General features: G+C 42.1%; 1 protein-coding gene across 10 annotated transcripts in view; it reads right to left on the minus strand.

Moving 5' to 3' along the window:
• ERBB4 (erb-b2 receptor tyrosine kinase 4) overlaps positions 1–24,698 on the minus strand; it is a 1,202,068-nt gene that overhangs the window by 551,730 nt on the left and 625,640 nt on the right. For all 10 annotated transcript variants that reach the window (XM_059727137.1, XM_059727134.1, XM_059727130.1 and 7 more), the window contains exon 3: positions 21,111–21,297. In XM_059727137.1, coding sequence (XP_059583120.1) covers positions 21,111–21,297 — 187 coding nt within the window. The remainder of the gene's footprint in view (positions 1–21,110; positions 21,298–24,698) is intronic.

The following is a 24,698-nucleotide window of genomic DNA, read 5'->3' on the forward strand; positions in this document are numbered from 1 at the left end:
CCAGCCTCCGTGCATGGCAATCTGTAATCATTTCCAAATCACTGAGGTACTGTAGTCATTCACTATATTTGGACCAGTTCCCAGATGCTTTAGGGCATTCAATCTGAGTGAATATATAGCTCACCTATAGAACAAAAACATTATCACCTCTCTTAAATGTATTAGAAAAAACTGTCTTTAAGGCTTACTCTGGCCCCTTGTCAGGAATATTTGTGATCTCAGACTCAAAGCATGGGACTATGCTAATTCTGAGTGGCAGAAACAGCAGGCATTCCCCTGGAGAACTATAACAGGAGCATGGAGTTTGTATGACAGTGCACTGGACAGACACGCTGTTACTTCTAAATTTAAAAGAAAACTAATATATCTGAGTTTGAACTCTTTGCAAAAAAAAAAACAAACCCGAAAGCAAAAGGGTTTCAGAGGAGACAGGCCCTAGAGCGGTTTCCAGACATCAAACAAAAAAGCCTCCAGCATGTGTGCCCCATGTGACACCTTTGTTCATTCATCCCAGTCCTGCGGGCACATTCTCAGTGACACACAAAAGGTTCCTATTACCACAGAGATAACTGCAAGTCCACCTGAATTACCCATATGCTGGTATGACTCTCTATCTCTGTCACTGTAAGCTAACCAAGTCCATTTTTTATGGAAAACTGTTCTTATAAGGTATAAGCAAAGTTGGTAGAACTGGATAGTGGAGAGCTATCACAGATTTTTAACAGAAAGATTACATAGCAGCATGTCTGCTTATTTCTCTTTCACACTATCATATGTAGATAACTAGCTGTAATCGTTTGTGGCTGCTGGGTTCTAGTATGTACACCTAAATCTGGTTATATGTTCTCTGTCTTTCACATCTATGTTTGCACATGTGTGCATCTTTTCCTCCTCCCTACCCTGTTGTCTATTTTTATTTCCCCCTTGGCTAAGTCCAAGGTTATGTTTTCCTGTGTCCATGCATGTCAGAAAATTTGTATGGGGGGGGGGGTGGGGGGAGGCATGTAGCTCTGAAATTCTACATTTACAAAACCACATCACACTAATAAAAAAATGCATTGCTTGAAACAGACCCCTTACACTGGATTTCTTCCCATCAGGGGTGGATCCAGAGGGGGTATGGCAACATGGTCAGTCCCTGCTACCCCTCCCTCTCCCTTTGGCTGTAGGTGGCATGTGCACTGAGCTCTCCAACCTCACCAGCTGGTCAGAATGGGGCCTACCTGGAGCCTCTGCTTTCAAGCAGCTCCAGAGCCTTCTGCTCTTTGCTCTTCTCCTCCATCCTTAATTCAGCAGCAGGAGAAAGGAGAAAAGGGGATGAGTGGCCAGCAGTAATGCTCAGCCCTTGCTTTCATGGAGTTCTGGAGCTCAGAGCTCACAGGCATTGAAGATCACAGAGAGGGATTGCAGCCAAACTTCCTTCAGAGGCATGGCATGTGCGTAACAGGCTCTCTTCACTGCCCATAAACCACCCTGTTGAAGGACATGTGACCACACCCCCATTGCCATGATCCTGGCAATTGCCAAGATTGTATTCCTGTTGGTAGCAAAGGGCCTTTTAGGTACGAGTAAGACTTCTTCCTAAGGAGAAATGGACTTACCACTTGAGTTTCTTCAAGTATCACGGAAAAGAAAAAGTAAGGAGAGACTCTCACTCCATTTTCTTTTCTCTGATACATGAGGAAACTCAGCTGGTAAAACCATTTTCACCATCTGTGAGCAGTTACTCATGTGAGTTATCAGTCACAAATTTCAACAGGGAACTTGTAAGCGATTGATCAAAAGGGTTACAACATTTTATGACTTGTGGTTTCATCCTGATGCCCATCACTATAGCATCTAAGATATTTAATTTATGAGAGCTTTACTACTTTTAAAGTGCAGTAATAAAACTTAATAGCATTGATGGAGATGTCACTATTTTCACATCCCTTCCTACTACATAGATCCCAAGTAATTAGAACTTGTACATATATCTCTGATGGGATTAAAAAAGGGAGGAAAGAAAATCAGCTGCTCCAAACTATTGGCAGCTAGTGGGATCTACAATGCATACCTTCCCCAGCCCAGAAGTTAGAAAAGTTGTTACTGTCACTCTGAAAACCATGAGGTTTCTGAGTCACTGAATCTATGGAATCATGGACCGCTCACCTGTCACAGCCCCCTTTATACAGCAGGTAGTACTAAACAGGAAGGAGACACTGTCCCCAGCACAGATAGGAATCTTCCTGTAAGCTCACATTTCCTGCCCCAAATTGCACTTGCAGTAGTATCTCCATCATGGAGATTCACTCCTAGGGAGTCGTCCTCAGTAGTAAATGGCATGTTAAAACAACCTCCCACAGGCCTTAACCTCAGCATCACCAGTTAATTACATCTTGTAGATCTGTGCACTTAAACCTGGTATTCTTCCTGCATCTTTGATCTGTGAAACTTTCAGGTGCAAAAAAATTTATGAAAACCCAAATCAGCAGGTCTAGAGTTTGCCAGGAAAGGAGAGTTCAACATGTGGATCTGGGTTACTATTCTATGAATGCTTCTTGTCTCCAATCAACTAAAAATTCACCTGTAAATCTATGCTACCAGGCCACTGAATGCCATTGCTCAGCCTCTACTCTTTGAGTAAAGACACTCATTTTAGTGTCTGACCTGAGTTTTATGCTGCTATTGAGCCTGGAAACTAGCAGACTCCCTGCAAGAGGCTGGTACCTTTGCCATTTCAACAGTAAATGGTTCATCTCCCTTTCACACATTGATGAAGGAATCCAGCAGTGCCACAGCAATTGAACTACCAAGTACACTACCCTCCCCAGCATACCCTTCCACTGGGCAGCATTAATAGATTAAAGTTCTCATATGACACAAAGACCAGGTTTTAAATATCTTACAAAAGCATCAAATACCTCACAAACTGCAGCTTGACAAAAGGAAATAAAAAACCCAACAAATTTAGGTGAAAGAAAAAAATAAAATGAATGCCTCTGAATTAAATGGAAGTTATTGCTTATGTACTATGGATCCAAGCCTTTAAAATACCCAGTGAACTTAACAGAGAACAGTGATAACACAGCCTGGAGTGATCTATGACAGTAACCTGAAAAGCGAAGCATTTCCCTTGGAATGTATAACTATGCTAAGCAGGACACAGCATCTGACTAACACTTGCTCAGAATCAGAGAAAAACAGTAACCTGAAATCTAGAATTTTATCCACTAAAGTGTTAGACTTCTATATTATATCGTGTTTACTGAATAGGATCTCTGCTCTTTTAACATATATTGTGTTGACTTATTGTAGTTCCTGACAGATGTTAATTTAAAGGAGTGATGGGTTCTAATGTGGGATCCCTACAACCGCACTTCCTGCCATACCACACTGGACTGAGCTGTAGATTCCATTGTGCCATATTGCTGGTACATGGGGCACCTGATCCCAGGCTCCTCCTGTTCTAGCAATTAGCAAGCTTCTCTCTGCTCTCCCAGCTAGGAGCCCCAGTTAACTGATTGGGGCACCCAGCCACAAAAGAATACCATGGGTCAGCCATGGGACAGCACAGGGGGCTCCTGCAGCTGAGAGCTCCCTTCGGCTGATGGGCTATGATTGGCTGGGAGCTCTAATCAGCTGCTAGGAGCACCCAGGATTCTTGATATGCTCCAGAGGCTGGCAGCACTGGCCACATATTCAAATAAATGTGTGAGAGGAACCAGCCATAAAGTTGCTATACAAAATATGTATATAGCTTGTGTAATAACTTTGCAACTTATTTTTTTTTATTATGTAATTAATTGAATGAATGCACTAATCATGTCTTAAGTGTAACATCTATTAAGGTCCTGAGATTCAGATTCTAATTATACTAATGCAACTGAGAGCAGAATTTGAGTATGTGCACATGATGCACTCTAATTCTTTCCTCCGCTCCATACTAGTTTGGAATTGGTATATATTTTGTTTCAAGAGCACTCTTTCTACAGTGTTCATAAAGCACAGTCCTAGAATTTTTCCTAGCTATAAAGCCCAGTGTGCTTTCTGCTCAAAGTATACAGTAGATCAATTCAGATTTGCATGGTAAAGCTGGAAATTTTGAAATGCCAGCCATTCTTGACCTATATGACTGAGCTGGGAGATTACTTTATTCAGCTGCTTTGCTCCCCCACAAAGCATCTGACCAAAGAACTCTCTGTACTGTTGAAACACTTCGAGTCACTGAAGTCTTGGTCAGCCAACATGAGGGTAAAAGTGTCTCAGGATTTTTTATGTTTAGCTTATATTTCCTGAGGAGTTTATAGATATTTCACACATCCAAATCTTATTTAATAACTGGATCTACACTGATGTCACAAATTAGCCAGCAGAATTTAAAAGGAAAGAAGCCAAAAGAAAGTAATGGCAGAATTGCTATATATGGTATTATACGGTAAAAACGGTAAAGTACCTGGACACATGCCATGGTGGCAACTACCTTTTGCAGTGGTGAGCCCTAATTTAGCCCTAAAGCTAAGTAAATCAAAAGAATGAGTCCCACACACTTCAATATGGGCCTTTCTTTGAAAAAACATTGTGTTTTCTCCAATAACATCTCAAAGCATTCTAACAAATGAATAAACATTACTTCCATTTTATACATGGGGAAAGGTGGTGGTGGTGAAATAGTGCAGTGATTTGCCAAAAGTCAAATAGTGAGAGATCTGATAATAAAATCTAGACCTCCCAACTCACAGCTATATGCTCAATCCACTAGGCAGCAAATACCCAAATAAGGCAAAGTTGGTAGAACTGGATAGTGGAGGGTAATCCAGTAGAAGTGAGTATAACAGGGTCCCTACCCCATTACTAAAATGGGAAGGGGATACAGGGGTACCTGGCCCTTTTCCCCTTCTTCACCCCACTCCCTCCACCTTCTTATCTTTTGTTTGTTTGCTGATGCATCCTGCCCCTCGTATAAGTCCCTTCCTCCTGATCATGTAGTTCTGACACCCCCCCCCCCAACTTTTCCCTCTCACTGCTTTCCACTTCAGCTTTGTGTCTTTTCTGCCTGTTCCCTGGTGGTGACACCAGAGGCAAACTCAAAGGAGGAGAGCCTGAAGCAAGATGTCCACCAGGTCCAAGTGCAGTCAGAGCTTGATGACCCAGGGAGAGGACATAGGAGGGTCATATGGACAGGCAGCCCTATATAAGCTGAAGCTTCAGGCCAGGGGAGTCAGTCTGGCTATGGAAACCATTGGGGATTGAACCCTCTCTGAGAGGCATGAGTGCTGGAGCCCAGACTGTAGAGAGAGGACTCAGGACACAGTCCCAAGTGAAGAGAAGCTGGGAGGTGCATAAAAGCAAATTAAGACACTTTGTTTTCTATGTGGAGTCCACTATCAAGGGGTATGGCCACCCAGGCCATGGCCCAACCAACTTTGAGCATGTTCATTTAGCTAGCTATGCAGTTATGCAAACAGCTATACAGTTTTCACTGAAAGGACAATTGTGGATTTGTGGGTTATATAAATTAACATGCAAAAAGTTGGTCAGGCCATGGCCCACCCCATTCCGCAGCCTATGGTGGCAACAACCACTTGGGATATTCCTTTGAATCAGGACTAGTGCTTACATTTTAGAGCTTTTATTTTCACTCAGAGGGCTGGGTTTCAGCTGTAGGGGAGATGGAGGCCAGTTAAAGGGGGTGACACTGACTGTGGGGGGCATCACAAATATGAAACTGCACTATGTGGAACTTGAGGTCACAGTGTGACTGGAGTATGTTCTGTGGCCACAGGAGGCCAAACCAGACTGGACTGGGAGACAAGGCATGACAGGGGGTTCCTAGCTGCCCACATATTGGATATTGCAGGTGGTGGATCCTGAGGTCATGGGGCATGACCAGAGCTGAACCAGGAGCTGGTGGCCCTAAACAGTGGGCCCTGGGCTAGAGGGCTCAGTAAGAGTAAAATCGGGACAAGGATGAGTGGGAAGTTTTGGATCAGACAGGGACTACCCCTTCCAAAAGCATGCCTTGTCCTCCATGTACGTCCCCTACTAATTTCAACACCAAGGCATGGTGGGCAAGACTACTAAACAGGGGAGATGCTTGAAGGGGTAGGCACTAGTAGCCCACTAGAGGCAAGTACCCTGTATGAAAACTTGCAAATGGCCTACAGTGAGATACTGAGACAGGATCTTATGATTAATATGCCCCCCATTACACTATTAAAAACACAAATAATATATAGTGTGCCCAGATGCCTTGCAAATTCTTGCATGTTATTCTTGCAAGTGTTTAGACAACTGTCTTAGACAACTTGCAATATTCTATTTGCACTTACTTTGTTGTACACAGGGGACAGGGTAAAGAGGAGAGGAGAATCGTCCAAAATTGTAGTAGAATACATGTCATACCTAACTATAAGGGCTGGCCAATTAAGTCATTCCTTTATTACACAGTCTTTCCAAGCATGTTTGTACAGTTCCATTTGAAAGACTTAGGGCCCTGTCACATGTTCACTTGCAACAATTGCAAAACACTGTAATGTTGTGATGTATTAAAATTAGTATGTGTTCAAAGATATGCCTTACTTGAATGGGAACAACTTTGCAAAGCCATGAGGGAACTTAATATCTGCTAAACTGCTTGAACATGTCTGCTTGTGTTTTAACTGCACTTGATAAGTGTTAAGTTGAATATGTGACACCACGCTTAGCTGAGAACAGGAAACAGACCAGAAATGAAACAAACAGAGCACAAGCTATTGATCGGCAAGACTCTAGAGCCTGGCATGTACAAATGACAACAGATTAAAGACACTTTAATCCTTTAGAAAACCTGGCCCACTGGAGTCATTGAAATGATTTGTTTCTTGGTTTAGAGATGAAATGATGAACAAATAAGCATAGCTAAAATAAAGGTACTTTTTCCTGATAGTTCCAAGTATGCCTACTTCCCTTCATATTACCTGTAAATATTTAATGTAACATAGCAAGAAAGTGCTTGGCAAGTCTCAGGACTTTCTCATATTAGGATCATTTCATGTTCCAGCTTCTTGTCTCTCATGTTCATATATATCCAGAGTTAGCAGTAAGAAAGACAGGCTAGTTTTATTCTTTTTTCAGCATCTATATGCCACCACTCTTAATGTGCACAAAATAGAAGGAGAATTCCCCATTTACTTTATTGATCAACATATGTAAACAGTAAATGGGATCAACATAAGGCTGGCAAAAATACTTCCTTCTCTGCATTCACAACAACCTGAGAACAGAAGGCCTGCTAGAGGAACCAGGCTGTCCCATAGTACTGAAGAGATTCAGAAATGAGTATTAGCCCTGAGGAACGTGCTTCCATAACATCTATTGATGGTCATTTTAACCACCATGGCAATCCAGAGTGATTAGGAGACAAAAAGTAGCTTATAACCTATTCCCAGCTACCATTAATTTATCATAGGAAATCTCTCTAAGCCTTTTGAAGGTGCAGGTCAGAACTTGTCTGGTCCATGCCTGGGGACTGGAAAGTCTCTCTCTCCCCACCCTCATCCTAGTGGCCAGCTGTCTGCATTCATTCTCACTCCAGATTCCCAACCTCTCTGCAGCAAAGGAAATGCAGTGGAACTTCAGGCTCTACAGTGGAGGGGATGGGTGGTGCAGCTCAGCTCTGTGCCAGCTATTCCCCCACATCAGAGCAGACTTCCGCAGGTTAGATCCAGCCCATGGGGTGTAGGTTGCAGACACCTGCTTCTCGGCCTCTTGCGGGCTAACATCAAGTATAGAGACACAAGTGACTTGCCACGGTTAGAAAAATAATACAAAAAACCCCTGGGGTATTCCCCCACTTCCCAAGGCCTTGCTCCTTTATTGTGCAATGAAGTAGGGTAGTGTAGTGAAACCATATAGAATCTAGAATACCCCCATCTTATTCATTGAAGCTGTTGCATGTAGTTACACTTGTTGTTGGTCCTATCTGTAGCTTCCATGCTGTATTCACAGTAGCGATCTGAATGGCAGATAGAGATGAGGGAAATATTCTGTTGGAAAAAGACAACCTTGTGATCAAGGAAGACAGCACCAAAAGGATATGGGCTTTGTTACTGTCTTTATCTCATAATGGACTCAGATGTAAAGCACTTGCATTCAAGACACATAAACATGTATCAGATCTATAAAAAAAGTGCTCTATTTAAAACTGATCCCAGTGCTGATCTATTTTGATGAACTAATACTCTGGCCTTAGAGAAATGTTGTGAAGAAAAAATCATTAATGTTGGACAAATTGTTAGATACTATTGGTGACATTCTCTTCTTGTCTAAGTGACCGTCCACAAGGGATTTTTGTCTCTTGTGCACCCAGAATTTTATTTTTAGATACTGAGCCCTGTGCACATGAATGACCTCCACAGAACTGTGTTAACTGGGAATGTGCAGCAGCAGCCATGGCACAAATATGCACCCTTTGTGAACAGGCAGTAACGTTAGAGGAAAATGGAGTTAGCCACAGCCCCTTGCTACCAGACAGGCTGATGAACAGAAAAGATCCATATCCCCTTCTGCTCCCATAGCAGTGGTTGAGACACTCACTTGGGAAACTAGAGTTCCTGAGTCCTTGACTCCCCAACACTCAAACCACTGTGCCACAAGCCAGCCATTATTCACTGCCTTCTTCAGTGATCATTTTGAATATAGTCATTGGAAAAAATGGTTGGCAGACAGTACAGGGGGTAGCTCTTGTCACAATAGCGACAAGGGCCCAGGCTGCAACCCAGGACCCTTTCCCTGCCAGGGCAGCAGCCACTTATCTGCACCATACATTGTCTACCTTGTTTTCTTCCTCATGTCCCCACGTCTCCTGCATACCTCCCTATTGCGGTTGTCCAGAGAGCCAACTTCACAAGGAGCAACCAGAGAAGCAACCAGACCTGCAGTATGGTGGCTAACATACTACGCAGGTAAATCAGAGACCTAGGGTCAGACTATGGTCTTCAACCTGGGACCTTCACCCAACCAACATAGCTGCTCATCCCAACATGCCAACACCCAAACCAGGCAAGACTGCCATGCAGCCTCCAGTCAGGCCTCACCCTCTGCTCCCTCCCTGTCACCAGAGTGGCTGGTCGGAGTCAGCTGACCCTCAATTCTGCCCATATAATACTGCTGTACAGGAACATGAAGTGTCTGGATAACAGGGTTCAACCTGATACCAGGTTGCCTTGCTGCTCCCTCCAAATTATGCTCTGACCCAACTCCTGGCTTGCTCTCTGACTCTGGTCTCTGCCTAATTCTCTCAGCTTCTTGACTCTGCTTGTTTCTAGACTCTGTCCTTGGATTACCATCCTGGCTTCCTGACCTGTCTTATCCCTGGAAATATGCTTGTTCCTTCGGACTCTAGTTGGCCCCTCAATCCCTCAATGGCCCCAGACCTAACCACCACGACCTGGCATGACACCCAGGTTCAAGTCTCCTCTGGCCAAAAATGCCTTGCTGATGACCAAAAATGGCCACTTAGACAACCAGGAAAGAAAGCATGTCATGGATAGTGTCTAACAATCTCTCAGGTGAGTGCCCTAGACACTGAGCTAGAGATAAAAAGATGGGAGTGCACACACTCACTCGCATTCTGCTGCCAGTCTACATTATTACATAGTCATGAATACTTGTCCACACCAGTAGGGTGCATAAGTGCCAAAAATAAATAAATAAATAAATAAAAAGCACCACCAGCCTGTAGACATTGAAAAAAATGTCCACTCATATGATCAAGAAATAACAGAATGGCACTCTATGGTCCTGAGCACCACAGAAAAGTCAAAGCAAAAAAAAAAAAAAAAAAAAAAAATTCTTATTCACATGCAAAGCCAACCATGACAATGGAGTTGGTTTAATTAAAGGTATCAACCACAAAAATACTTGCCTCTTGCATGTTTCCTAAATCAACGCAGCTACCACATCACTCCAACACTACCTTATTCACAGACAAGATTTAAATAATAAATAGGAAGTAAATAACAAATACTGTAGTAATGGAATGACATACTGAACAATGAGGATAAAAACAAATATTGAGTAACTGCCACTTTGGTCAAACAGTATCCATCTTTACATCGAATGAGGCAGAGTTTATGTAGGGTATAGTAAGTGACTGTGTAATTAGAGACTGCTGCCATTACTTTGCACATGGAATGAGTTGAGTCTCACAGGCAAACTTAACTTTGTCACTCCAAAACTTTGGAGTGTTCTATTTTGCAGTTTTTTAATCCCAGGGCCTTGCTTGTTTATTTTTTTTTGGGGGGGGGGAGGTTGTAGGAGAGGGTGCATGTGCACATGCGCATGTGTGTGCGTGCATGCATGTCTATAAACATATCTGCACTAAACATGGAGATATATATTAATACACAAATGACCCAGAAGATTTCATATTTTGAGCTTTTTTTAGGTTTCTATGTCACTAAAAAGTGGTATCCATTCATATATGTTTTTTTTCTTTCCAAAGGAAATCACAAACTTTTGATACAGCACAAGTTGTTTATAACATATAACATAACTATATAAAGTACTGATAACTATTCTATGGATTAAAAAGTTACACAAGAAAACAGTGATTTATACTAGGTAACTTGGAAGTCACAATACGTACAGTAGCTCTGCATATATAAACATTTAACCCAAACTCTGAGACTAGGGACAGAAATTGCACATAAACCAGTGTAAGTGATAAGAAACTGGTTCAAATCTGTAACACAACAGAAGTTCAGTGCATATAAACCACTTTCAAAATGTCTGAAACTGGTTTAAGATAAATCTAGATTGATGTAGTATCAGACTTAAGTGATTTAGGTTAAATTGGTCTATTAAACTTCTGTCCCAGATCCCCTCCAGATTCAAGTTAACTCACAGTCCCTCAGTATTGCAAGATGCTTTGCACCTCCCTGACAAACCCCGCCTCATAAGGTGGGTGGGTTAGCCTTGGCCCAAGCTGTCTGTTTCAACTGAGCAGGTTGTTGTGCTCTAGTGCCCCCCGGCTTCTGGCCCGGGCCATTGCAGGCATGTGGTTGCATTTCTGGAATCAAAAGTGAATGTCTGTTCACTTGCTTATCGGTTCAATCTACACAGTTTAGGATAACCTGCAAAGAGTGAATCAATTCATCCTCAGGCTTTTTGACTGTCTGTATTTAGCCTGAGAGGCTATAGGCAGGATGAACAATTTAGACTTTAGGCTTTAAGATCTCTAACAAAAAGTAGAAAATTGGTTCACCCAAGTTGCTGAAAAAGAGCTCCAGGAAACTACGCAATTCTATACTAGTTCTCAGATAAATATTAAGGTGAAGAGTCCTAAAATATATTGTAGACATGACAATGGGTTTCTGGTAAGCAAGATTACAGGAACATAGAGAAGTACTGTTGTACGGTCAAGTACATGTATCGTGGTAGGAAAAGAACATCCTGAAATCTCACTTTCAAAAGAAGTAAAACACCAATACCAGAAGTAGTTCTGAGAGCAGGACAGTGGACCTGCTAAATGTATTACATTGAAATGTCCTGTAATTGATAACATTGGTATGAGTTTTCATGACAACTGGGCAGAAACCAGAATAAGGATATTAAACATAGCATACTTCTTTGCCCCCCACCCCCTATTTTGCACTAGAAGCAGTTCGTATTGCCAACTACATTTACAATTTGTTTTAAATGTGTTTCATGGCTTGGATCGAACTAGAAGTATATGAAATAATTGACTGAACTTATTGGACTGGATGTTAACTCTAGTAAGTAGCAACACCATTTGGACCATGCCATCTAGATGGTATTACTTTTATATGGGGAGATAAAAATAAAATAAAGCTAAAGAGGAAACAGCAGATTGTGCTGCTGTGACACTCCTGTTATTTTGTTGACCACAATCAAATATTTTTTTCTAATAAAACAAGCATATCAGGAATTAAAACAAAAAAACCCTCCACCCACACATACCCTATTAAGTGAAATTTCAGTCCTCAAGGCCAATAAGGGAAAGCATTACCCATTTGGAGATATCTAAGAGCTGAACTCAGTTATGACATTTATCTTCACTCAGAAGAAAATATGGGATACCTCATAAATGGCTATGGTGCTTGTGAGTTATCCCTTCTTCATCTTGCCACACTCATGAAGATAAATGTCAAATGGAGCTCAACTATTATGTATTCTCTATAGAAGGAATCCTCACTGTGTGAACAATGATTATGCCATTCTCTGGATGAATTAAGGTTGAGTACCTAGCTATGTGGTAGACCCAGGGATAACCTAGTGCAAGTAATTCCAAATAAATGAAAAGACAGGGTGTGTTCTCAACCCATACATTGAATGCTTTGTGTATAAAACACTCCATAACATGTTCCATATTTTAAATTTGCATTTTATTTTCAGGCTTCTTGGCAGCAGTTTCTGAAGGTTGTGCATAGCTTCCAGTTGAGATGGCAGCAGCCAGTTTGTTAACATGTTAGTTTGCTTTTGATACATCAGTGGCATAATATAAGGTAGAATTTTATATCTAAAGATAAGAACTAATTTTACAGCAGGGGGATGGGGAGAGTGGAATAGTTTTTGCATTTTAGGACTTGATTTTGATCTCATGCCCTCAGCAGAACCATTTGTAAGACTAATAGACATTTTAAGTAGGAACTAAAAGTAGGATGAAGTATTTTGTGTCATGTGAACATAGTGCATTCATATGCATGATTTGGATATAACATACAGGAGACAAAACCAAAACATTTGATGCTTAAATATGAAATAGCTATAGACAAATTTGACAATAAAAACACTGCTGCTAAAACACTGAAAAGACTGCAACACTACTATAGAAGAAGCTAAAATACTGTCTCAATTGCACTTATGGGACTTTGTCTCATCCCAGTGGCATTAAAAATGGCACTAGAATGTGTAACTGAAAGCAGGAGCCTTCACATTTGCTTCTTGTATTGCAATGAACACACTGTCTCAAAGAATACAGAAAATGCATTGTGTTAGGTACTGTACAATGACAAAACAAACAGTTCTTAACCTTTGAAATTAATAAGCATTCCATCAGCTTTCTGTGAAAGTCTGAAGGTTACATCCATGCTTTAAGCAGCTGGAAGGATTACATTATTCAAGTCCAATTTTCTGAAATCCTTGGTGAACCAAAAGCTGCAGAATTGGGAGTCAGTGGGCATTTCTACACATTCATCAATGCACAGTGGTTACTGTGCATTTAATTTAGTACTTGTATAACCAAGTACTAAATAAACGCTCAGTAAACAGAGTTACTGCACAATAGTGCAGTAAACTACCCGGACATCTGCTGGGAGATGCAGACAGCAAGGTCCCATCGCTCACGCAGGTTTCTAACCCGTGTACAGGACCTCCACCTGACACAGGAGGTGCATGGTCCCACTGGGGGAATGCCATACTGGATCTGGTATTGGCAACAGGGGATGACATGATAGGGGACCTCCAGATCGGTAGCCATTTGGGAGACAGTGATCACCTAATAATAGAATTCAACATAAGACATCGAGTGGGTAAGGTAACAAGTAGGGTGAAAGTGCTAGACTTTAGGAAAGCTGATCTCAATGCACTCAGGCGATTAGTCAAGGACGCACTGCAGAGTAGGAGTTTTGAAGGGATGGGAGCCCAAGAAGGGTGGCTGTGCCTTAAGGAAACGATCCTTCGGGCACAAAGCAAGACGATCCCCGAGCGAGGCAAAAGAGGGAAAGGGGCCAGGAGGCTTCCATGGCTGACCAGAGAAATCCAGGGCAGCCTAAGGGCCAAAAGGGGAGCACATAAAAAGTGGAAACAAGGTGAGATCACTAAAGATGAATATACCCCCTCTGCTCGTGCTTGTAGGGAGGCAGTTAGACGGGCCAAAGCTACCATGGAGCTGAGGATGGCATCCCAAGTAAAAGACAACAAGAAATTGTTTTTTAGATATATTGGGAGTAAAAGGAAGGCCCAGGGAGGAATAGGACCCCTGCTAAATGGGCAGAAACAATTGGTGACAGACAGGGGGGACAAGGCTGAACTCCTCAACGAGTTCTTTGCCTCAGTGTTACTAAGTGAGGGGTACGAAAAGTCTCTCACTGGGGTTGTAGAGAGGCAGCAGCAAGGCGCCAGACTTCCATACGTAGATCCTGAGGTGGTGCAGAGTCCCTTGGAAGAACTGGATGCCTTTAAGTCGGCAGGCCCAGATGAGCTCCATCCGAGGGTGCTGAAGGCACTGGCCGACATCATTGCAGAGCCACTGGCGGGAATATTCAGACGCTCGTGGCACACGGGCCAAGTCCCGGAGGACTGGAAAAGGGCTAACATGGTCCCCATTTTCAAAAAGGGGAGGAAGGAGGACCCGGGCAACTATAGGCCAGTCAATCTCACCTCCATCCTTGGTAAAGTCTTTGAAAAAATTATCAAGGCTCACATTTGTGAGAGCCCGGCAGGGCAGATTATGCTGAGGGGAAACCAGCACGGGTTTGTGGCAGGCAGATTGTGCCTGACCAATCTAGTCTCTTTCTATGACCAGGTTACGAAACGCCTGGACACAGGAGGAGGGGTGGATGTCGTATACTTAGACTTCAGGAAGGCCTTCGATACGGTATCCCACCCCATACTGGTGAACAAGTTACGAGGCTGTGATGTGGATGACTACACAGTCCGGTGGGTGGCGAATTGGCTAGAGGGTCGCACCCAGAGAGTCGTGGTGGATGGGTCGGTCTCGACCTGGAAGGGTGTGGGCAGTGAGGTCCCGCAGGGCTCGGTCCTTGGACCGATACTCTTTAACGTCTTCATCAGCGACTTGGATGAGGGAGTCAAATGTACTCTGTCCAAGTTTGCAGATGACACAAAGCTATGGGGAGAAGTGGACATGCCGGAGAGCAGGGAACAGCTGCAGGCAGACCTGGATAGGTTGGACAAGTGGGCAGAAAACAACAGGATGCAGTTCAACAAGGAGAAATGCAAAGTGCTGCACCTAGGGAGGAAAAATGTCCAGCACACCTACAGCCTAGGGAATGACCTGCTGGGTGGCACAGAGGTGGAAAGGGATCTTGGAGTCCTAGTGGACTCCAAGATGAACATGAGCCGGCATTGTGACGAAGCCATCAGAAAAGCCAATGGCAGTTTATTGTGCATCAGCAGATGCATGACAAATAGGTCCAAGGAGGTGATACTTCCCCTCTATAGGGCGCTGGTCAGACCGCAGTTGGAGTACTGCATGCAATTCTGGGTGCCACACTTCAAGAAGGATGCGGATAACCTGGAGAGGGTCCAGAGAAGGGCAACTCGTATGGTCAAGGGCCTGCAGACCAAGCCCTACGAGGAGAGACTAGAGAAACTGGACCTTTTCAGCCTCCGCAAGAGAAGGTTGAGAGGCGACCTTGTGGCTGCCTTTAAGCTAATCACGGGGGCACAGAAGGGAATTGGTTAGTATTTATTCACCAAGGCGCCCCCGGGGGTTACAAGAAACAATGGCCACAAGCTAGCAAAGAGCAGATTTAGATTGGACATTAGGAAGAACCTCTTCACAGTTCGAGTGGCCAAGGTCTGGAATGGGCTCCCAAGGGAGGTGGTGCTCTCCCCTACCCTGGGGGTCTTCAAGAGGAGGTTAGACGAGTATCTAGCTGGGGTCATCTAGACCCAGCACTCTTTCCTGCTTATGCAGGGGGTTGGACTCGATGATCTATTGAGGTCCCTTCCGACCCTAACATCTATGAATCTATGAGTGCTGGTGAATGCCTTTTAGTGATGCTACTACTAATAATAATAATATTAGCACTGTTTGTGGCGGGACGTAATACTGCACAGTATTATTAGGTTACTACACAGTACGCCTGTGTGAAGCTCCTGGTATTTGATTTGGATTTGAATTCAGCCGATTCAGAGGACCATGATTCAATTCAGTGATAAGGTGTATCCAATCCTTTCCAAGAAGAGAGACTAGTAAGAGACTAACTAGGAAGCCAGCACTTTTGACACAGTGTTGCTTCCAGACCAACAGCTCACAAAAGGCAGAGAAAGGCTTCATGCAGGGCCTTATATGCTGTTTCTACGTCCCTCCTCCAGAGCACTGTGATTGGAAGGGAACTCAGGGAAAGATCACAGTCACTGGCCAGCTACAAATTCAATATCAGAGCAGTCTTCCCCCCAACAACCCTTCTCAGTTTCTGTTTCCCCACAAGACCACCTTCCGAATCACTGAATCTTTTTCAAATCGATTTGAATGCTTTAAATTGATTCAGAGCTTTTAATGGGTCTCCCGATTCAATTCGGATTCAATGATTCAGTTGCCAAATTGGGCCAAATCTTCTCCGCATCAAATCTGCAACCGAAGCTTCACAAACCTCTACTGTGCAGTAAGCGACTCGTGTAGATGTGCCCAGTAAGGATCATTTCATCTTAATTTAAGTAGAAAAATGTTAATACAATGATTGTTTCTGGCCTTAATATAAAACACTTGCATATATAGAGATAAGATTATGGCTAACTCATGCTTGGAAGTGCAACATCACCCACTTTGATAACCCAAGTCATTTTTGCATAGCTATGATGAAGAGGGATACATTGTGCTGGACTAAAAAATAATACATTTTAACTAATAGTATCCCCTAATATTATCAGTATGAGAGGGGTTATAAAATAACCAATAATCCCAAGAGTAATGGAGAAGCTGTTACAAACTTTCAGACATAATGTGCTATCTGGTCAATTAGCATCTGGAATTACACAGTAGCCTATTCTCAGCACCTGGAATCCAGTTTTAAGTGTTCAGAGGAGGCTAGACTTAAGTTAGTAATACCAAGCACTTTGCTTCCAAGAGACAAAGGGAAACAATAGGTTTGTAGGCACCTATATCTAGAGCAGATTAAATAGTTTTGAGTGCCAAAAATCCAAAAAAACCCAAGGTAAGGCCTATAGATGGTGGCCTGAGGTTTGAATTCTTTTAAAATAAGAGTTGTTATAGGTTTGATATGGTGTCACAGTAGGTTTGGTATGATGTCTGTTTTAAGAGGCTTCCAAAGAGACTAAATTTGAATGAACTGTAAATTGGGACCTCTCAATCTTGAGTCAGAAATCTAAAAGAGCAGCTAAAAGTAGCAAATTCCCTTCCCCTTTTCCCCCACCCAGCCTTTACTAGTGCTAGGACTGAATACAGACATTCAGGGAGGTTAGATGGAGTTCGGAAAAGCCACCAAGTTAAAAATAGCCATCTGATCTAAGGTAAGTCAGGATGATGAGAGCTAGCAGGGGGGTGGTTGGGAGGATTGGGGGTTGGCAACCAGGCTTTATGAGGGGGGGGCAGGAGGGGTCTGAAGGTCAGTTTGGTGGGATCAGGGGAGCTCACAGGGTCCACAGAGGGGTTTGGGGGTAGGGGGGGAGGTACCCTGCCACACCTCCCCTCACCAGGACTTACTTCCTCAGCTCCTGGCATCAGTGAGTGCTGATAAAACATAGCTTGTGGGATGTGGGTTTGGCAGGCTCAGGGGTGAGGAAGGGTGTAACTAGCTGGTCTGTGGTAGGGGGGCAAAAGGCTTGGGGCTTAAAATAGCCCCCAGTGCTGGGGGGCAGGTACAAAAAGCTCAGCCTTGGGGCTGGGGCTTGCAACTGGCCTTTTCCAGCCATGGGGCTGCACAGGAAACTGTACAGAATGTCAGGAAAGTTAGATCTATCTAAGAATGGCCAACTCTACCTCTGAAGCAGGGTTAACTTAGATCAGTTTGGCCATTTTTAGACTACTCTAACCTTTCTGGAACTTCTGTACAGTTCACTTAAATAGACCTAACTAGGGCTCTCCATGTAAGGTCCTCACCTGGGTGAACCAAGTTAGATTGGGTGGCCACTTTTAATGCAGTCTAATCTCCTCCTAACTCCCCCCAAATGTCTATATGCCCCCTAGATTGGTGTTTAGAGATGTGGATTCTATTCCCAGTTTTGTTATTGGGCAATCTTGGACAAGCATCTTCATGACAAATATAGAGAGTCATATGGACACTCTTTATAAAACACTGTCATCTGCTGATTAAAGCATTACACAAGGGTGCGGCATTATTACTACCATTGTCATGAACTTGGGTCTAGGTTATGTTGATATCCAGAATCAGAAGGATAGGAATAATCCTAGAACTAAAAAGGAAGGAAGGGTAAATTGTATGGTAAACTGCAAGAGAGGGATGAAGTAGCTAAGAGTTTAGGGATTATGAGAAACAAATAGATACCCAGATGATGGGGAGAGTAAAAAGATTCTAAATAAAAAAAGACAGACATGTTAGTGTGAAGTCAAGCAGAAGACAAGGCAGGGTAGTACCTTATAGATTATCTCATTCAGAGAGGTATGAGTTTTTGTAGGCTATTAATCCATGTTATGAATTCACAGCATCTGACAAAGCAGGTTGTAGCCTGTGAAAGTTCATGCCCTTAAAAATGAGTCAGTCAGTTAACCTCTCAGAATTAGTTAGGTGCCACCCCCTCTGCCTCCTGTATTGTATGCATCATACCTTGGTCTGACAACAAGCTGGACAGTACTATCACCTGCATTTCAAAACACCTTTTTGCAGTCGGAGGTTCTAATGAACTCTCATTAGTCAAGTGTCTTCTTATACTGCAAATACATTCTGATTGCTTTTATCTATGAACTAGTTATAAGAGAACAGTGAAACATAACTTTTTTGAGAAGTCCTCATTTAAATGGTTTACATTCTCTTCTGTAATTTGAAAATATACTCTGCTAGCAGTAAATTACATTAAGACGCAGGTACATAGGGTACAAAATGTGGATGGCAACTGAGTCTTCATTGTTTTGCTGCACAATGTGCCCACGAGTTCACTCTATCACACGCTACTATATTCACAATAGTAAATTTCTTAATTGTGGCTGATTTTGTCTGGAATATGCAGCAACAGATGTAATACAGAAGGACACACTTATAAAGGGGTGGTTGTGAATGATGTGCCTAATTTCCAGCAGTGATTTAGGTGCCCAAGTCATTTGAAAATAGCACTTAGTGTCAATCCCACTGATGTTCACTGCAAAGGGCTATGTTACTATCTGGGTGGCCTAAAATCAAAGTAACATCCTACGTGACTTAAGAAAGCATTATATCATGTTAGTGGCAAGGCTTTCTTAGGGCAATATCTTCTATTAGACCAGCTATATAGTTGGGACAGAGTTAGACAAGCCCAAGTATATAGATGGTCCAATAAGATATCTCACTAAAAAACCCTTGCTTCTTGCATAATTTCTGAACCATCATGATTACAGCATCACTCTTACACTACTATTTTACCATGTTGTAAGACTTTTATTTCAGTTCAAGATGAGTCTGCAACATGTCAGTCAGAGGGATATATGTGAACTACTACATCAAATAAATCTTTTTTTCCACTTTCTAAAAGAATTAGGTAATTTGTACCTGTACCAATGAATAAATACACTGACATAATAAAAGCATACAATAAGATGTAAATGGGTGCATAAATTTAGGATATATAGGCACACCAGTTGCACTGATATCAAATGATATTGATATAAGGTGCTATAATGCAACTGGTAGGTCTGATTGATTCTTTAGCAGTACAAATGTAGCAGTTTCATTCAGGGTCAAAGTGAAGGTGATTTACCTCACTATATTGCTCTAGGGTCATGTAAATGTAACAATCTGATTGTAACTACTGGCATGTGCTCTCAAAGGGCAGCTCCTTTTCCCCTTTTAGAGTAGTGAAAAGGTTCCCTTGTTCTCAACAGTCTTTCACCTCTGTATGTTCAGGGTCAAATTTCAAATCCAGATCAGGTCACACATTTCTTGTCTGCACTCAGTCACAAGTGGAGATGAGTCCTTGTCACAAAGCCACTACAGAACATGATGTCCCTCTTCTGTGAGGGAGCATCTATAAATAAAGTGATTTGAATGAACTCTGGAGAACCTTACACAGTGGCTATCTGCACTACATTATATACAAGCCAGTGTTACAAATTCAACTTTCAACCCCATAAACACCAACTGCGGGACCCTAGTCTCACATGGATGCCAAAGCTCCATGGAAGTAAAAAGAACTACTCCAAGTTCAATTCTCCCAGGTTTTGCTCTCCAATGCTAAATAAATGGACAGTGGTGGTGCATTTCTCTCTCTCAATAAATCTGTATTGGAACCAATAACCAAGGGACTTCTGTAAGTTATAGGACCACTAGCATGCACGTGTCTTTATAAATAGTATCTTTTCTAAAAGCTGGCCTACTTTTCCAACAAATTTTCCAATTTAAATATGCTACAGAGTAGAGACAAAAGTTTGAATAGTAATAATGGAAATGTTCTAGTAAAGGCATTTATTTAGGGGCAGTAAAAGCTATGACTATGCACCTGTTTGCTAGTATGCTCTGCAGCCCAACTGAACACAGCAGGCCTGATCTCCTGTTGGCGTAAGCTGGTGTAGCTTCACGGACTTCAAAGGAATCATGCTGTTTTACACCAGTTGGGAGTCTGAACCTATTTCCTGAAACCTGTTCACATCTACAGTTTCAGTCCCTATACTCTTCCTGGGTAATTCAATACAGCCAATTCCACACGGACAGATGTCACAATATTGAGCTTAAGAAAAATACTGGTGAGCACCAAAAAGGTATCAAGTTATATGCATTTAAGTCTTTCAGCTGTGTATGACTTAAAGCATCTTAGTACACACATGGTGTGTTTACATGTGTATTTTTGATTGCCTAAACTTAATGCACCTTTGCTTAAGGCACATTAAGGCGATTTAGGCTAATGCGCATTAAGGTGCATTAAATTTAGGTATGAATAGGTAAGTCACCTTAACTTATGTGCAGACATGCTAATGAGCATTAATACAGTGTTTATCCATTGATGCACACTGTGTTAATCCAAATTAGCATGTCTACATGTGCGCTTAGCTATTAACACCTAAATTTGATATTTGCTTTACGTGTAGAGATTTAAACATGCACCCTTAATGCACCTTAAAATGGTGAATTTAGGCTGAGCCTACTTAAAAGAGGCATTGTAGATGCACACACAGAGTCCATAAATAATACTGGTGTATGCATCCATCTCTGTAAACAATAAACAAGCTAACCTGCTATTATAACACAACATTTGTTTATAGATGTTTTCCTTACCAGTCAAGTTCTTAAGGCCGAGCTCCCTAAGTCCGAAGTTACCATCCTTTCTGTAGTTAAGAAATATTGCTAAAGCATAACGGTCCTCATAGAGTTTTGTCCCACGAATGATGCGTAGGTTTTCCAATGGGAGGTGCTCAAATTGATTCAAAGCCACCAGGACATACCCTGTGACTTCTCGGATAGACTGAAAGAGAGACAAACAAACGTGTTACCAAGGGTTCACATTTTAATGAATTATATATGCCCAATTTGAAGTTGATAGTACACAATAGTAGAATAAGAGATTTTGGTAGCTCAAGAGAAAAAATCGTAAAGTCTTTACTTCCAAATTAATGCTAAGCTTTTACATTGATGCTGTCTTATGCAGCAGACAGACAGTAAGGAGCCAGAGTGTTTTCTCAGCCAAAGAATGCTTTTTGAAACTTGTATCCCTGTAAATACACACACACTGGCTGCATCTACATAAGACACTACTGCACAGTGGTTACTGCACATTTATTTAGTACTTGTATAAGCAAGTACTAAAATGCGCAGTAACCTGAGTTACTGCACAGTAGCACCGGCGAATGCCTTTTTTGTGATGCTGCTGCTCAGTAACCTAATACTACGGAGAAGTAGTGTCACATCACGGTTTTTGCTAGCATCAGGCTACTGTACAGTCAGTGTCTTTTGTAGATGCACCCACTGTGCAACGTTTTTGTTGAAACAAAGCTATATATTTCAGATATTAAAGAGGAATCTAGAGCAGCAGAAACAGCACGTCATAGACTGAACCCAGAATCCAGAGCCACCCCTCCTCAATAGAAACACAAGCCCGAGTTGCAGTAGAGCTGGTCAGTTCTGGATTGGCCTTGTCAGCCATCTTTAGACCCACAGATAAGGCAATCATGGAAGATAATCATCCTCGACTGCGAGGGATTGCCAATGATGATGAGGAATCTAGGGCAAAATTCTCTATGGATCATACTGTGGATATAGTCTTCTCATGCCACAGTCCAATTGACATTATTGCAAATACCAGAAACTACAGAACTATTGTGCTTTCACAAATAAACACAATTCTGATATCACCAAGTCTAATTTTTAGCCAAGAGGGGAATAATTATGGCCTTTTCAAGCTAAAGAAAGGGATTTGGGGTAAGAAGAGACTGCTGTGACATCAGTACTATTTGGGTTTAGTGAAAACCTTACTTGCATTAAATTAAAGATCTTAATAGTATTTGAGAATATCTTGGACTAAAACCCAAGCAATTGTTTTTTTGCAAAAGATGAGCAATTTGGACAATTAAGAAATCTGTTTTAAAAATAGCAGCTGCTTCTTTTTAAGTTCATTCAATACATTTCAACCAACTCTAATTGGTGCCAGCCTTTCATGGAAGTTGGAATGGGTATCTCTTTACACCTTCAGAGTTCTGTTGTGTTAGCAGGATACCCAAAGGGTTGTCTACATGCTATTTGTAAAATCAGGAGCTGTCAATTATCATCACTGTATGGTCTGTTTGGGCTTTATGCAAAGACTCATCAGCATCATATATGGGGCTAACACAACTAGTTATACACTTAAACAATATTACATTTACAATTAATAAAGAAAAGCAGCATGGATTTGTGAGACTAGAGACGGATTGAAAAGTGTCAGTTTTATCGATAAGCAATTGCCCTGCTTTGTGTCCAAAGAAGCACAAATATTTTAATGGGGTTTGTATAAAAGTAACATATATGTAGTAGACAAGAAGTGAGATGTTGGCTACTCAAGTATCACAAGAGGGTTCTTTTTATGCTATGCATTTCCTGGACTATTATTGTCCTTTTAAAGTCACATCCCTGTATTGCAATTGAAGTTACCACAAAAGCTCTGGAGCTATTTCAAGATTTGCTTGGCATCTAAACAGCACAGTGTAACTACAGGGCTTTGACGAGAGCTCAGTGAATTTAGTTAGGTTGGGATGTATGGCTCAATAGCTCTATATTAAACGCAGAGCTGTATTATACCCAGGGATACTAGTTCCATTATAATTAGGAGTCTCCCAGCACTTTCAAGATAAAATTTTGCTTTCAGAGGTTTTGTTGAAATACCTTGGCTAAACAAGGGCTCACACATGCTGTAGGTTTTTGGTGGCTAAAATGCAACATTTTGATGAGAATTTTTGACTGACGACAACATTTAGAACATTGTCATCAGCTCCATTAAAAAAAAAAAATCCTCCTCTCCAGCAAATATTCTATCTCGTTTTATTTTAAGAGAGATTTTTGAAGCAGCTCCTACTGGCTGAATCCCAAATAAGAGCAGGCTTGGATTTGCAAACTGACTTAAATTTTGGTACAAGCCATCTTTCTCTCTACTATCAGTGGATAAAGGTTCTTACTTCAAGCTTGCTCTACTCACTGCCACAGTGTTGGGTTATTCACTCAGCTGAGTATTTTTTGCAGCATCCAAACAAGATACAAATAACTTAGTTAAGCTACCCGCTTTAATAGTTTTCTTCTACTACTGAAACAGATGTCTCTAGGAGATGTCACTACATATAGGGTGTGTGGACATGCAACACACCACTGTTAAATAAATTACTACAGCTTTTCCCCTATGGTAAGAAGAAAAGTACTGCCAGCTCTCCAAAGCTAGTTGCTTGATGTAAGCAGTTTCATAGCACTGCAACACCCCCAGGTGATAACTGGAGACTTAACTGGTGCTCCAGTGACCCTACTTTGTTACATTGCTGAGAGCACCTTGCCAGCAGGTAAAGAACAAGCCCATTTGCGCAAAAAGCTACCTCAGGATGAAATTGTTCATCAGAGCAGATACAGTTGGCACAGCAGGATAATGTGCACAGGTATATAATTATTCCTCATTATTTGAGGATTTACTTTACCCTGGATTGGAGCCACTGACACCAAGGTAAAGCTATATGCTGTGTATCTGCTCCACTTTTATTCTGGAGTAAAATCAAATTACATCAAAGTAAACATATGTTTCTGCATTTGTGGACCACCACATTCTTTTCTCTAGTCTGTGAGACAATTTTCAGTTTTATGGTGTTGTGTAGCAGGACCCAGTCTAGCTGCAAAAGAGCTTGTTTTCCACCTTGATCTCTGACTGGAATGAATGCTCGAGGCAAAATTTCTCCTTGGAATATGGCTGAGTTTCCTAAAAGTATAGTGCAGTTTGAGCTGGAATGTATTGCTCCCAGGCAGAGTGTTTACACATGCACCAGGACTGCAGCATATTGAACTGGGGTAGCACAGCCCCATCAGTTAGGGGGCCCCAGGGGTCAGCCTGCCAGCCCAGAACTGCTCCTGCCCAGCTCAACAAGCTGCAGAGGGGCTGGCTGGGACACGAGGGTGCTACAGTGTGGGGCTATCCAGCAGGCAGCTCTCACACTGTAGCACACTTGTGCTCCAAATAGCCCCAGTCACTGTATACATGTGTGTTGTGGCAGAGTAAATAACTCCACTATAGGATAGTACTTGTGTTTGGCACTACTATCCTATGTCAGACTTAACTCATTTTTATTCCGGCCTAATGGGGGTGCATGTGTAGACAGTGATGCTTTACTACAGAGTTAATTAGTCAACTCAAAAATAAAG

This window comes from Alligator mississippiensis, chromosome 4 (genome assembly GCF_030867095.1).
Source record: "Alligator mississippiensis isolate rAllMis1 chromosome 4, rAllMis1, whole genome shotgun sequence".
In the NCBI taxonomy this organism is placed as follows: Eukaryota; Metazoa; Chordata; order Crocodylia; family Alligatoridae; genus Alligator; species Alligator mississippiensis.